Here is a 15,190-nt window from a genome sequence, read left to right as displayed (position 1 = left end):
ACATCACCGAAAAGAAGGATATATTCTCCTCACATAAGCGATTTTATGTAGTGCCTAACATAATTGAAAGCCAATAACGCGTACTGCGTGACATTGATTAGGGCAACGCCAAGCCACATGCTCACGTGACCTGAGAGGTAGAGGAGGAAGTCTCCAATCTGAAAGCAAAGAGCACAACGTCATATACCGTCACGCCCCCTTGCGACGTTAATCCTCACCGTCATGCGAGCCCGGTTCCTGACGATTCTACGCTTTGTGGATCCCATAAGCACCGTCAAATCAGCCTCGGCATTCCTGTGTGTAAGCGACAGAGGAGATTATCACTGATATCTTCTGTATGAGCTTATATAGTGCCGATTCTGAGTCTCCCGTAGAGTGTGTCTAAACCCCTTTCCAGCACAAAAAATATATATAGATATATACAGAAGAAAAGAACAGAAAAACGTAATAAAATGAATCTCTTGTCTAGTCTGAAGTGACACACTCGAAGCACACTCACTCGTATTTGATGTATTTTTCAATTTTTCCAGTTTGAAACATGAGACCCTTGTAGCGGGTGTCCCTGAAAAAATAAAATAAAAAAGAATATCGGAATGAAAAGTAAAAACCGAATTCAGAACACGCATAACGTCGGTTCAATAGCTTTGCACGCCTACTTGCATCCTCGAGTGCACAGGTCTTGGCACTGCCGAAACCACCGCTTGGCTATTAAGGCATCGATGCATCGCACTGAAAGACAGGACGTGTTCAACCAGCTGCACTACGAGAGCTTTGGTACCATGTAGTACGCGATGTGCTACAACGTCTCTAGTCTCGTACAATACACGAGTACGGCACTCTCGTTCTGTACACTCTAGAGGACAGTGCGTGTGTCCCCAGTACAACGGAGTCCCAGTACCAGGCTTCCGTCCTGTTGAACCAGTAATGTGATCCAGTGCCGACCGTAGAGCCACAAGTTACCTTTCAAGTAAGTACCGTATATGGAACCGTTCAAGGGAGGCTGTTCTTGACGTGGACGGTGCCCACAAGAACAACAATGTCTGTTGGAAATTATCTCGGTGGCTTACCTACAAGATTATATATATATATTGCTTCAAAATCAGGTCGTTCACTTACTGTGCGGTACGTATTCACATACGTGGCCCTTCATCCTATGCTTGACGGCATACATTTTGGATATGCAACTGCACGTGTCCAGCCACTTTTGGGCGACGCAGAACTCGCTGCATTCCTTGAGACACAAAAGAAGTTGGACCTTAGTTAGATACTGGGAATCAGCCCACTTTTGTTCCACATTTTTGTGAATGAGATGGGCAAAGCGCCTCAAAATTGTACTTCAAGTAAAGTACCGAGTACCTAGCCCCTCCTGTGCTTTAAGTACAGTACAAAGTACCATACTACAAATGTACTCAAAGTAAAGTACAAAGTCATCTGCAAAGTATTTTAAAGTTCTCCTCATGTACGTTACAAATTTATATCAAGAGATAAACTGATGTTCTGAGGCTGGAACAACATAGAGGGGACAGATACACACAAAGCCTCAAATTGCCTAAGAAATCAACGATGAAAGATGAAAGTCACTGAAAAGGTTAGCCAGCTGTAGGGATCGAACCCACATCTTCTGGATTGCCGGTCCAGGGCTCTACCAATTGAGCTAAGCTAACACGCCTCTCCAGCGACTTTCGGGGTGCGTCATCTGAAGGGACGACAATCCAGAAGATGTGGGTTCGATCCCTACAGCTGGCTAACCTTTTCAGTGACTTTCATCTTTCATCGTAAATTTATATCGTATCGCTGGACGTTTCAACACTCGTAGTGATAAAACGCCAGACAATTGAGTATCGACCGTTATTTTGAGAAAGCTTTTAGCTAGCATGTTGCCAAGTGCTAGTTAAAAAAACGTGGATAGTTTACAGCTAACTCATTAATACGAACCGAAAGAAATGATTTTGCGACCAAGTTTTGCGTTTCTATTATCCTGATACTTGACACTTACTTGGGTGACAACTTGAAAGGAAAGTACCGAAGAAAAGTACATAAAGTGCAGTACAGAGTACACAAATTGAAATTTACTTAAAGTCGTACTTGAGTACTTTGTACTTCAAGTACTTCTCATCACCGGTTCATATGCAGATTCCTGTACGAACCTCTTCTTGTATTTCTTTGTCTCCGTAGAGCGTCTCGTCCGACGTGGCTTTATAGTCTATGCATCGAGTTTCGTACGGCGGCGGCAGAGAGACAAACTCAGTCTGCATATAGAGCGGTGAGTATATAATGTATGCGATAGTAGACACAAGGTTGCTGGGACAGAACTTACCTGCGACACAGGAATGATGTACTTCATCGTAGCCTGAAACCTAAAAGTATGCACAATGCCCGACGTGTAGCTCTCGCGGGCATGTGCAAGTGCGGAGAAAAGAAGGCCCTCACTCGGCGGATTTTTTGTGTCTGCTCGCACTCGAAAACGCAATTCTGTGGAGGTATAAAGCATACAGTTTACCTATCTCATACCACATTGTTTTTTTATTTATGTATTGTTTCGTAATACAACCCCCCCCCCCCCCCCCCAAAAAAAAAGAAATTCCAGAGAAGCCTCGTTATTATGACCATGGTTGTTCCCGAAAATTTTGGTCATAATACGAAATTGTCATATTAACGGGGGGATTTTGCAGAGGTTGCACTGCATTGTTCCCCAGGAGTATGGTCGTAAAGCGCGTATGTCAGGTTATTGGGGGTCATATTAACGAGGGTTCACTGTAATAATAATAAGAAAGAAGTGGGGGAGAAAGAAGTTAACTTGGCTAATTTCGGAGTTCAATTGGGCAAGTTCACTTATTAATTTTTAATTAAATTTGACAGAAGTCACGTTAAAATCTGCAGCGAGGTAAACAGCGTTGACCCATGTTCAGACAGGTCGATGTTTTAATACGACTTTCTTTTTTTTTTTTTTTTCATATTCGGTGAAACACGCTGTATAATGTGACTGGTGAAAGTTGAAACACAGCACCAAAGCGAAACAACAAGGAAAGAGAGAGAGAGAGAGAAACGTAACAACATAGTTATGATACTCACACAATAAACTGTTTACGAAATGAATCATAAGCAATGACAGTTAAGTAACGAAATGGTTTCGGTGCGTTGGTAAGAATCAGCTATAGTTATAAGTGCAAAAGACACAGAAAAAAAGAGAAAAAAAACGGATTATTGAGGAATATGAAAGATTGCATTCGTGCCACGAAGAGAGAGCTTGAAGCCACAATGATTAGAGGGTCAAAACAATGTATCAGTACGGAATCTGTGTGTATCACAATTATAAAAGATTAGATGTGCTTTTGGGGGCGTGTATCAAGACATTTATAAGCAAGGATGTTCGCTTAATAGAAAATAGTTGGAAGTTAGTGCTTGTCCGTGTCCAATTTCTTGTGTCCGTGTCTTTTGCGCTTATAACTATGAATGACAGTTAACATAATCAACAGAAACGGTTGCGCAATCAACTACTCCTGCCAGTCCTCGCGTTCTCGGTGGAGAATACGGCGTGTGACACTTACTGTATTTGTACTGCTCCTGACAGCGTACCACCTGAGGTGCTTTTGAGAGGTCGAGCACGTAGCACACCCCAGTCTTCACGTACGTGTATGTCGGTTGCCAACTGCAAAAACACACACAGACAGCCCAAGTGAAAGTGTTGCAGTAGTAGTATAGTGAAGCTGTACCAACCTGGGTAGTGCAACGTGCTGAATATTAGAGCATAGGGGAAGCGAATCCGTTCCGGCAAAGCTACGACGTGACTCATTATAAGTCATATTGTAACTTTGGAGGAACAATGCACGCACTGAAAACAAGGAGTGCGCGATTCCTCGACCATAAGGGCACTTAAAAAGCGATAAAACCTCAGTGCTGGACAAAAAGGACAAAAGGACGGAAAAAGTAAAAGACACACGACGACTGCAACGTCTTTTATTTGTTCTGCCGATTGTCCTTTTTACCCAGCACTGGGGTTTTATCGCTTTTAAATGGATTACCAAACTGCCCAGATGTTAACGTATTCATAAGGGTCTGTTCTTATATCTAGAGCTGGTTTGTGATGGCCAATCACTAGGCCGTTTGACTCATGACGTCGCGGAAGCTGTGGGGTTGTTCTGCTTCCTGCACTCTAAGAAGAAAAAAAAAAGTAATTCTACTCATTTTGGGTACTACAGGCATTGCCACAAAAGATAGCCCCTTTACGGAGTAAATGCTTTGGACTAAATGAATGTCAGAGACGGGGTAAAACAGGGAGTAATTGCAATCTGGGGGACTAGAAGCTGCAAGTACTCCTCGTTTTTCTCCTTTTCTCTCTCTCTCTCTCTCTTAGACTGTGGTTTTGTGGTATTGTGCTGGTGTCGTGGTGAATTGAACATGACGCCGAATATCCGCACAGCTTGCGGGAATAACAAATCCACACGAGACGAAATGGCGCTGGGTCACGTCCCCAAGGAGGTTTCGCGAGACTTGAGCTACCGAGCCGGCCGAGCGCTCTGCTTTGCAAGTGAGAAAACGAAGGTACAGAACAGGGCGCTTGGTTTCCAGCGCTGTTTACCAGCGCCCTCAAGCAAAGCGCCGTATGTATGAACCACGACCTACTAGATTATAACGACCATGTCATAATCGGCAACCCCTATGAGGAGCCCGTCCGCACGATACGCTAGGAGCGCTACACATCGGTCTGCGAGATCTGCATCATGATTGGACAATGTAAATTTGAATTTTGAACGCGCAGGATCGGACGTACGACTACCATAGCAGACGACAGCGACAGCTCTTATGAAAACGCGTAGTATGATGATGATAACCAACTTTAGAAAGAAGTATATCCCGTGTACATCGTCCGCTTGTACAAAAATACGAAGGTAAGATGAAGTACAAAGTGTTGTAGAAATTGAGGAAGCAATAACCGGGCCGATGAGTAGCACCACCGCTGGCCTCCAAATGCGGCGCTGGGAAGGGGTATCTGTGATATGGTCACCATAATCTAGTAGGTCGTGGTGAAAACAGGCCCTATATAACAGCAGTGTTTTCAGCACATATTTCACTTGAGAACGAACATGAGCTTCGTACAGACGGTCGCAGACGAAATCCTCGCACGTTTCTCCCATGAAGGTCATCGAGCAAGCGAAAAGCATGTCCGGCGCTGGAAACGTAAAGTTGATGACGTACTTCATGGCCACAATGTCGTTCCCTACTGTGGTGTCCTGTCAAAGAAGTAAATTGAATCTTGCGCAGATCAGCCAGCAATTAAAGGGGCACTGAAGCACAAAAATTCCTCTTGGCAAAATGAAAGATACGGTTACTGACACCAACACACACACACACACACACACACAAAAGGAACGGAATTCACTCGTCGCGTCGGTCGTGATTTGTGATCGATAGAAAAAACGCTATGCACGCCCTCCGGTCCGCTCCTTCTGAAGAAGCCCCGACGATGCGGAAACGGGCTCGGATTGGTCTCCTCAAACGATCCCTCGAACGATGATTGGACAAATTGTTTGCCCTCTACATTGTCGGTCATCTTGAGAAAGAGTGGAGGAGGGAAATAATAAATTCTAGGTTCTTTTTGTTTATTCGGTGTTACCGCCGCGAAGCCTGCCAGAAAACCGGGGGGGGGGGGGGGATTGTAGGCTCCTTCGCTCAAAAATCACGAACGTACGCAACGGATGACTCTTATTTCTGTTGTGCTGTTGTCAAAGTAACGACATGTTTCAGGAGAAATCGCCGGGAGAAACTTTAGCACTTTAATGGCCCTTTAACGAAGCATGAACTTTAACTAACTTTAACTCTTGACATGAATACGTACGAAGTTTGCGGTGACGCAGCTGTTGAATTTACCGTACTCCTCGCACATGCGGGTGAAGTTTACCCTGCAAGAAACATGCTTGGATGTACACCGCAGTGGTCCTTACTTGATGTTATGTGGCAAGTATCCCAAGCAGCACAATGTACTGAAAGTCGATCGCAGTAGGGGTGGACGGGTAGGTGTACGGCCTTGAACAGGTGAAACTAAAGAACACTGATAAGACACATACCGTCCACCCCTATTGCACTCGACTTCTGTGCCTTGAGCTGCTTGGGATAAGACGGGGAGTTCTAGCAGATCGGAAGGGGTTCACGATAACGGTTCCGAGGATGTGATAAGCTAATCGTCTAATCAAGGCGATTCGAATACCCTAATCGCCTTATTCCTTTGAAGTGCAGTTGATATCACATCGCTGAACTTGCATTTGACAGCTCCCTTGATCGTTTCCGTAGATCCGATCTACTGATACCGCTGTCACACGCACGGGCGTTTCAATGGCAATCGATATGAATGGTGATTGAGCTGAATGCTAATTGGCCACTGCTACACGACCATTTTCAAATATCATTGACCAGCGTACACCTCGACTCGATGAAGGCCCGTGAAACGTCATTGAGGTGCTCGAGGGTCCTCGAAAAGCGCCGCATATGGCAACCTTGTGCTCTGTGAAAAGATAAGCAGGGAACGAAGGCACACCAGAACGCTGCAACAGACTTAGTGAAATGTGATGAAACTTCAGTATAACTGTTATTACGGTTATTGAATGTGGCTGATATTCGCGAGTTAAAATTTCTGCTCTCGACACCACACACGCGGTTGCACAAAAATGCAAACTGAAACACGTACCATTATAACTGTCGAAACATTATTTTTTTCCCCCTTAGCATATCCATCGCTACATACGCCTTCTGTGCACTAAAACTTATCAGGATGGACGCACGGAATTGAGTCGGGCCGCGTGGCAGTGGCGTGTTGTCAACGGTACTTCAGGTATTCAATGGCCATTCCATTCAATGACCACTGGAGTAACAGTGTGACAGAGGTACTGAACTCCCTATTCGCAGTACGACAAAGGACAGGCCCTACGCTTCGAAAGAGCAGACGGTCACGGAAGGAAACTGCACGCCCCGTATGTTGTTGTCCTCGTAGGTGACGGCTGTGTAGTAGTGCCGGTAAGAGTTGAAGTCCCTGTAGACACTCACAGAACATGCCGCCAGAGACCCGATGTACAGGCTTATCTTCGTCACCTTGAAGAAGGTCCAGATCCTACGAGCAAACACCTTCATGTGCGACTTTCTCGTATAGGGCGCATAGGATACTTACTCTGCTTTAGTCAGACGTGACTTGGCCCTCAGGCGACATTGCTCGAAGAGGAACATGGCGAGGTCTGCCGTTGTGACATAAATGGCCATACCCATCCAGAACCCTAGGTAGCCGCCCACTACGCCCAAGACCTGAGTCCCCTGCAACAAAATGTTGCACGTTCCATGTTCAACGTTACATGTCACACGTTTGCACTTGAGTGCTTCCTTGCTTTGGAGCAACCGGAGCAACAGAAACAGGTGCTAAGGAAGCCAGTGGGCAGACTCACGGTGAGAAGTGGAATGAACTGGAGCACGCCCACGCTCCGTGACGTCATCATCGCACGAACTTTCACGTAATAGAGACTACAAATTAAAAAAGAAGTGCGTAAACAGTGTATTTTTTTTTTGTCTGTTTCTTCTAAGACCGAGGTTGAATCAGCTCTCTCAGCACAGATAACTGCTGCGTTGGAGTGGCTGAGCTTACTCTTCATCAGACCGTCTCATATCTTGCTTCCACGCGGACTGTGTCGTTTTGTACACCGTCTCCCTGTCGAACAGCAATCCATGAATAGAAGTCATCATAAAATAAATGCAGCGCACGCACCTGCAAGCCGTCCTGCACTTCTGAGTACACGTTTTGGTGTAAATGGACCTGCTATCTGTCTGTACGCAAGCAGCTACGCAAGAGAACAACTAAGTCGGGGCTCTGCGCGGTATAGTAGCTCTCACCTGTAACCTCCATATCGCACACCTTCTCGCTGATGTGATTGCGATAAGCGTAGTCGTTTGGAACACAGCCACACACAGATTTTGTGATATCTTTTCGACATTCCTCGTAGCACATCTGGAAGGAACGGGTGAAGAAAATATGCGCGAGAAATTTCTCATTACCAAGTGCTGCTGTACACCCAGTTTCCTACGTTGCACATAAAACTTAAAGGGGCACTACAGTGCACAGAATATCTCCTTGTGTGTAATGAAATATGTCATTACAAAATACAGCTATACACGAGGTGAAGACAGCACGGTTTCCAGATACTCACCTCTTTTGTGTAAAGAACTTCGTAGGAGGGCAACTTAAGACGCTCGGTGTAATTATGACACATTGTGTCATAAGGAGCAGCCAAAGAAATAGTTCCTTCCTGTCAGGAATGAAAAATAATTTGTTCGGACAACAGCTCTCTGCGTGGTAAGCAAGTCTGAAAGCTCCCATATGGAAAAGTGTGCCATATTTAAGGGAAGAAAAGTAGCCGAAGCTCTTTGGCTGCACGTAGAACACATGTTTATAAGTACCAAACGTCGCCACACCACCACTGGACAGCTGTTTCGGCCTGAACAGCTGTCCAGTGCTGCGGAGTGGCGACGTTTGGGACTTATAAACACATGTGCCATATTTAGTTCGCTCGCTTACCACGTTGACGCTCAGTGGTGGCTTCAAACGTTGTGGGCACCATGCATGTGTAATTCGTTACCGCAGCGTCTTCGAGTAAACGTTATATCTATCGAAATTTGAGGCTGTATACTACTTTGAAGTAACTGAAATGCTACTTGATGGGTCGGCATGTTCCGTGCTAGTAGATGGTTAACAGAAGGCGCTAACCAGCAACCATCGCATTTTTTCTGTGATACGCACATTTGAAAATTCACAAATGTTCCAGTTGTTGCTGTACAACTATCTTCCCTGAAACTCGAGGAAATGTTACTTCATTTCATGCACTTTTACAAAGCACTGGATACGCTCAAGAACGATACGCATACGCAAGAAAGTACTGCATTGCTAGAAACGCTTCTGTAACTTTGCTGTCCATCGCAGACGTGGACAATTTAGAATCACCACTAAGGTATGCGCATTTTAGCCATTTCCTTAGTGGCCAGTGCGCAGCGCGCTGACGCTGTACGTGTCTGTGCAGTTGAAATGCTCCGAAGCATTTGAACTGCATTGACAACCAAATTGACATTTTCATCCGCAAGAGGGAGATGATTGTGGTGTCCTATGGTTGCGAGCACTTTGACGCGCTAATTTCATGCCAACACCAGTTCTGAAAACACACTCTCAAATGGGATCTCTGCTGTCTCACCAACAATTGCTTATTCCGTTACCTGCGTTATGCCGAATAAAAATTCTCCGGAAGGATTGAACACAATGGCGTGTTTGCTGCCTGCAGTGTTGGTATCAACATCGTGAAAGCCCAGGTCCATCTCGAAGGGATCGATGACAACGAGGTCATCTTCTGGCCAGGCAAAGAGCAGGGTCATCTCTGCAAACCATATAGGAGAACAGTGGTTGTCACGTGACCACAATAACAATGTGAAGGAAGCTTTCACAATGTTATTGACTATGACAAGCCTATGACTGTCATACTATGACCAGTAATGGCAAGTACTCAAGTACTACTTTAAGTACATTTCTCAGTACCTGTGCTTTATTTAAATTTATGTACTTTATACTGTGCTTCAAGTACTTTTTTTCGGTACTTTCCTTTCAAGTATTCAAGTACTTGTACGCGAAACTTGGTCGCAAAATCATTTCTGTGAGTTCATATTAATGAATCGGCTGCAAACTCTCCATGTTTTCTAACTACTCGGCAAACATGCTTGCTAAAGCTTTTTAAGGATAACAGTCAAAACATAATTATCTCACCTTTTATCACTACCAAGCGTTAAAACGTTCAGCGATACAATCTAAATTTGTTATGTACTTGATGAGTACTTCAAAGTACTTTGCCAATGACTGTACTTTCCTTAGTACATTTCTAGTATGGTACTTTGTACTGTACTTAAAGTACAATAGGTTGTAGGTACTTGGTACGTTACTTTAAGTATAATTTTGAGGTACTTTGCCCATCATTGACTATGACAATGATGAGTCTTGTTGTCTAACACTACAGATGCGCATAAATGACACGATCAACGTAGTGACAATGAAGGATCCCGATATTGGGGAAGTGAAGGACAATTAGTGCAGCTCGGTCCCTTGTTCCCTGTTCGTCTACCGCTATTAAACCAACACGATCTGCATAAGGTTGCATTTCTCTTATGTATTTCCACTGAACCCTGGGGAATCCAGGTAGGTATTCTGTACGCTAGAAGACAACGTCTTCTCGCGCTTGGGATATCTACGCGCAGAACTACTCAGGTTCACCTTACCGAAGGCGAGAACATTCTGGTGAACGGTGTTGATTTTCGGGTCGCTTCTCCAGTTTGTGGTGTAGCACATGTGCGTTGGCAGACGACAGTAAGACATTTTCGTGACACTGAAATCAAGAATTCACTAATGCTCATCCGCAAGTGTAGCACGAAAAAGATAGATACAGTGTGTACATCGTGGCATCCCAGGACAAGGTCAAGGTACCATCTCGTCAACCAAGCTACACAACAGCTACAGTTTGGCTCCCACAACAGTTATAAAAGGGCATCTTTTCCCCGCGAAATGTACGATACCGTAACTTTGACACAAACATAAAAGGAACGGGATTCATTCGTTGCGTCGTTCGCGATTTGTGAGCCAACGAAACCGCAATATGCGCTTTCTCTCTCTCTCTCTCCTCTTCAGGAAGTGCGAGGATGCGGAGAGGCCCCACATTGGGCTCCCTCAGCGATCTCCAGCAATGACTGGGCAATTCATTTGCGGAGACCAATGGGAACGCGCTGAGGATTGTCGGCCTTCTTGAGAAGGAGAGAGAGAGAGGGGGTTAGAAGGGTTACTGTAGGAAGGGTTAAGAAGTGGCAAAATATAGCACCTTACAGTCGTGCATCGGACGCCGCAAATAGAAAATCTCACTTTGGGTTGAGGTAAAACTCGAAGAAGTATTGTGCCGGCGTAATGAATCCAATCTGGAGGACGTCATCCGAGTTGTGCGCTATCTCGCCCAGGTTGCCAGCAGTCAGTAGAAAGCGTCGAAGGTGGTTCATCTGGAAATGCGTGATCCCTGAGACATAATTGCGTGTTTTTAACACCGTGCGCGGCGTTTTACGTTATCTGACGTCAGGTTACAGTATTCCGGGTAACGATGGCAGAGCTTCGTCCTGCTGATCCTGGAAGAAAATGTTCTGTCATTAGTTAAGAAGGCGCCGTAAAGCAACTGCAGCGCCAAACATGCGATGTGAGTAAGTCAGCTCACTGGGCAGCTCCCCAGTTTCAATCTCTCCCTACGCAGAGACGAAACTGTCGTAACGTTCGTGCACGTCAGTGCCAGGTGTCGGATACTGAAGAAGGATTAGGGTACGGCCTCCGCAAGTTTTATGGCGCTACTGATATTAATCGATTTTTTTTCGCACAGAAGTCTCGATGAATTTGCAACGACTACTTCAAATTCCCACCTGGCGCACAGGAATAAGGATTAGTATCCCTAGAGTACGTTCCCTAATTTATGCAGAAGCCTATCAGGAGCAGCGATGCAAAATGTTTAAGCGGTGTTTTGTCATTGCGCAATAGACCTCTACCCGAGAAACGTCATCATGACGTTTGTAGACAGACTGAAACCGAAAGAAATCGGAAGGGGAGGGCTGGGTTCCACGAATGGGCACTTGTTCGCTGCCTCCTATTCAAAGAAAAGTAGGACCGAAGGTCGCGTCCCTTTCAGGGACCATCGTAATCCCCTCCAGACCGTGGCTTTCAGGCGCGACCTTGTTCTCCCCTAGCTTCGAGCGTAGTTCCACTCTACCAAATTGATGGCGCTGTCGAACACTATGACCTCATTTGTTTTCAAACAGGGAAAGCTTATTGTCTATTCAGCTTAAGACTATTCAGCTTAGAAAAAAAAAAAAAAAAAACTCCCTAAAAAATCAGTCTTTGTGACGGGCGGCGCTGTCTCGGAAGCGGAACCAGATCTGCTGCGACGTAGGAAGCACAATGTGACGTAGGAACGGCGTAGTGAGCCGGAATTTTTTCCTGAAATTTGCTGAACGCATGAAACGTTTCACACGTGCATACCAGTTTGTGACGCAGATGGAAAGGCCCGGGTAGAGGAGTGTCTCGGTCCCTTCGAAACGGACGTCAACGGCGCTGGGGTAGCTGAGGTACTGCTCGACAACTTTGGACGCCTGATACAGGAAACCCATCAGCATGGACACCAGCACGCCGAAACGGATCATTTTCACGTGCTTTGCGCACCCTCTGCAAGAATGTCATGGGCAACGGCAGTTCATAAAAAGCGTAATGCGCTAAACAAGTCCCCCTCCTGAATGAATTATTGCTGGAACAGCCCAGCCCGGATTTCTAAAATGATTTCCATCTCGACTCTTATTGAAATATAACATCGTAGAATCGTTTATATTTCGCGAAATGGATATATACAGTTATGAAATATCTAAATGAGAGCTTTCTTTCCCCGTCCAGTACTCCAATAAATCATCCACGAATTCCAATAAAGGAAAATGAAGGCTATGGTTTCGCTTCGAGACACTATACTCAGAAACCCACTAAGGAACTATCCAGTCGCAACTATGCCCTCCTTAAATAACGCCCAACCCACCCAAACTACAGAGAGAAAAGGAAGTGTCGCGTCGACGGAGGCTGTGTTCTACTTTTTTTTTCTTTCCTTTTCCACCAACACCTCATCCAACACCTCGACATCATCATTCAAGTAAAGCATCCTCGTTGTTGCTGTTGTTTGCTTTTTCCTTCTTGAGAGAACGTATCTGTTAAAAAGTATAGTCCTGAAAGTTAGCTGCTAGTGCTGTTTTTACTTACAAGCGATAGACAAGCTTTTATTATTATCTTTTTTATATACAATTTACCACACTCTCTCAGTGAATGGATGCCGCCCGAGGCTTTCAAGACTGTGCGACTGTTTCCAGCAGCGTGTGTCGGAGATTTTCGGCGCACGTCAAAAGAACCCCCAAGTTACAGAAATTATCCACAGTACTATACCCTGCGGCAGGTGCAACCATGCCGCCACACATACAGGCAGAAAACTTCGCAGAAATGTCCGCACAGGACGCATGGGATATATAGGTGGATATAAGTTAATCCATCTATAGCGACAACTGTGGAGTCGCTCATATACGAGGGACGTTAAAGTCAAACCGGGACTTTTCATTTTTCGCAAAAGTAAAACGAACGTCACCTTTGTCTAAATTCTGGCTAAAAAGAAACGTACAACAACGATACTTATTCGTCGTATTCGCTGCCCATAGGGAAGCTGCCATAATCATACAAACTAAATTCACACGAGCACTTTGCAAGAAACAGTTCTTTAGACGCAGGTTACAGCCGAAATACATTTGCAGTTCACATATACAATATGGTAGGCTGTAAGCTTAAAACAATTAACAATGCAACTTGAGCTTTATTGAACAACGTTATCTACGTCATATTTGAGGTTCCCGGGGCACTCCCTGAACTCCATTGGTGTGCGGTGACGAAATAGCCTCTCTCCGATGTCCATGATCTAGCACAGGAATAGTAGATATAACTAAACACTTCATCCTTACGATTTCTTGGAAGTCATTACAGCAGACTTGGAACAGAACCTTGCCGTAGTATCTCCCATCGCGTTCCCGTTGACGAGGGAAGTCTCTGGTCCCGCACCGCAAACAACAGCTCTGGCAACACTGGCAAGCGAGTGTCGCTTAAGTAAACGACTGCACTAATGGTAATCCCTTGTACTTTGGTGGAATCGACCAGGTAAAAAGCCTCGTGCATGGCCTCCATCAGTGATAGAGTATGTACAAACATGCATTTGCAGAATCTCGACAGGTCTCCCGTATTGCAGTCCTGGTAAAACAAACACGTGCAGTTGCGTGTCTAAGGCAGGTGACATTACGAATCGTAGGCCACTAGAGCAGCACCAGTGCTTTACTGCGAAAAAAAAACCGCGACTCTACGTTTTCCTATTGTTCGAGCATGTGTGCATTCGCTACGGCAACATTTGAACATTTTATGCACATCTCTCTTCCTCACGGCAGTTAAATGTTCCCTTCTCGTACACGCATTTGATTTTATGTGTTTTCCGCAGAAAACCTTTCCTGTCCAGCACATTTTCTGAAGTATCCATGCTCCTTTGTCTTCCACTAGAGGCCGTGTGTTCCACCTGCACGCTTGGGCTTTTACTAACAGTTCATGAAGGCGTCCCCTAAATCCTTCACGTGTTATTCTCTCAATGTGTCACATCATCCCCTAGCTCCTGGGCTCCGTGCCCGATAGACCAGGCCTCTACTAGATCTTCATTGACGATGTGCCTACAGGTTCGCGTGGAAGGCACGTGTGTCGTCCTCCAATGACGCCCTCTGGATTGAGAGGAGCGGGGCTATATATGACGCCTGTGAGTACAAACGTCTACGAGGAGGGTCTCAAGTTCTTTTTTCGACATAGCTCTTCGAACGGGTCCCCATAGCTGAGACATCTTATCGGTCATTCATAGAGCCCACCACACCAGCCCCGCCCCGCGTTTAGCCCTCAAATCCAGCACGCAGTCCACGTCACTGCTCGTGGGGAAACAGTCCTCCTAGAATAACAATGACGAGAAATACTCCTTTGTTGGATTCGTGCCCGCAATGGAAGACATGCAATGAAATTAGACAGAACAAGAAATGTTCATAGCCCTACACTGCATAGTACATGTTATCGGGAACCAGTGCTCCGAGAGGTCCTCCTTTCAGGGCGATCTTCTGGCATTAGAAATACGGACAACGCAGAACACTACGACAGATGTTTTCTTTTTTGTTTTTTTGTGATCTAACGCTCGATGAGTGAATGAGTTTCCATGGACGAAGTGCAGGCGCACAACCTACTTTTTTTTATGAAAGGGGGAAATCACTGGAAAGGTTAGCCAGCCGTAGGACTCGAAGCCACATGTTCTGGATTACTGGTCCAGGGCCCTACCAATTGAACTAAGCTAACACACCTCCCAAGCGACTTCCAAGGGCGCGTCGTCGTAAGGGACAAATCAACCCCTCTCTCACTCATCCCCCTTTTACTCTTACATTTTTCTCATTTGAGGCTTTGTATGTATATTTGTCCTTTCTATGTTTCTCCAGCCTCAGAACATCAGTTCTCTCATACTTTGTTTCTTAGGTCCATTAGGTTTCATTGCGTATTAGTAACGGA

At 45.3% G+C, this 15,190-nt stretch overlaps 1 protein-coding gene across 1 annotated transcript; it reads right to left on the bottom strand.

The window, feature by feature from the left end:
- Positions 1–3: 3 nt before the first annotated feature.
- On the bottom strand, positions 4–12,310 carry LOC135370293 (uncharacterized). Its single transcript, XM_064604004.1, has 22 exons — positions 12,074–12,310; positions 11,115–11,175; positions 10,922–11,052; positions 10,288–10,394; positions 9,241–9,398; positions 8,184–8,282; positions 7,870–7,984; positions 7,745–7,817; positions 7,625–7,687; positions 7,428–7,503; positions 7,160–7,299; positions 6,923–7,102; positions 5,837–5,900; positions 5,098–5,231; positions 3,549–3,649; positions 2,318–2,472; positions 2,148–2,249; positions 1,117–1,231; positions 657–729; positions 500–562; positions 219–294; positions 4–158 (listed from the first exon to the last, which is right to left on the bottom strand). Exons 1-22 carry the CDS (start codon positions 12,232–12,234, stop codon positions 30–32), a joined length of 2,376 nt encoding a protein of 791 aa, XP_064460074.1. The 5' UTR covers positions 12,235–12,310; the 3' UTR covers positions 4–29.
- Positions 12,311–15,190: the final 2,880 nt, after the last annotated feature.

This window comes from Ornithodoros turicata, chromosome 10 (assembly GCF_037126465.1).
Source record: "Ornithodoros turicata isolate Travis chromosome 10, ASM3712646v1, whole genome shotgun sequence".
Taxonomy (NCBI): Eukaryota; Metazoa; Arthropoda; class Arachnida; order Ixodida; family Argasidae; genus Ornithodoros; species Ornithodoros turicata.
The sequence above is the reverse complement of the archived record's forward strand: the minus strand, read 5'-3'. Positions and strand labels throughout refer to the sequence as shown.